This window comes from Lucilia sericata, unplaced genomic scaffold (assembly GCF_015586225.1).
Source record: "Lucilia sericata isolate MDLA Ls3-8-SP2 unplaced genomic scaffold, ASM1558622v1 Contig000084F_arrow, whole genome shotgun sequence".
Classification (NCBI taxonomy): Eukaryota; Metazoa; Arthropoda; class Insecta; order Diptera; family Calliphoridae; genus Lucilia; species Lucilia sericata.
Window position 1 is genome coordinate 86,253 of NW_023994117.1, and position 582 is coordinate 86,834.

At 34.0% G+C, this 582-nt stretch overlaps 1 protein-coding gene across 2 annotated transcripts; it reads right to left on the reverse strand.

The window, feature by feature from the left end:
* Positions 1 to 582, reverse strand: LOC119599668 (5-hydroxyisourate hydrolase). 2 transcript variants are annotated; one of them, XM_037949541.1, is made up of 2 exons: positions 463 to 582; positions 1 to 399 (listed from the first exon to the last, which is right to left on the reverse strand). In XM_037949541.1, the coding sequence occupies exons 1-2, from the start codon at positions 508 to 510 to the stop codon at positions 34 to 36; spliced, it is 414 nt and encodes a 137-aa protein (XP_037805469.1). In that variant the 5' UTR covers positions 511 to 582; the 3' UTR covers positions 1 to 33. The 2 variants fall into 2 exon arrangements, with proteins under 2 accessions (XP_037805469.1, XP_037805470.1); XM_037949542.1 differs by having other exon boundaries at positions 1 to 392; positions 463 to 552.

The following is a 582-nucleotide window of genomic DNA, read 5'->3' on the forward strand; positions in this document are numbered from 1 at the left end:
TTTTCCAATTATTATTTATAATAGATTATTTTATTATGTTCCTCTATAGGTAGTATAGCCAAATGGAGACAACAATAAAGGTATATGATAATGTTGACCAGCCACACATTTAACGACAATCTCAATAAATGGATAGAAACATGCGACGCCTAAATTATCGTAGTATTTCTGCACATTAAATTGTAGTTTATAAATTCCACTCTTAAAATCATTTGTCTCCAGCAGTTGACTTGCACGACCATCTTTATCAGTTGCGGCCTGTTTTAATTCCTGCCACTGTTGATTTTCCAAGAGACGATAAACCGATAAGGGAACATCTACTGCTGCCTTACCTAGCGATGTATCCAGAACATGAGTGGACAAAGTGCGAGTATCTTTAGGCATTTCAGGCTCTAAACTCTGAAAGAAAAACCAAACATTAATTAAAATATTTATTTCTACAAAATACAATGCCCGTATTACCTCTCCTGTCTCTACACGTAAGCGTATACGTTCCCAACCAGAACTCATTTTGAACTGTTTATATAAGACATTAAAGACATTTCAATGATGAAAGATTCATCATAGTTTGTCTTATTTCTA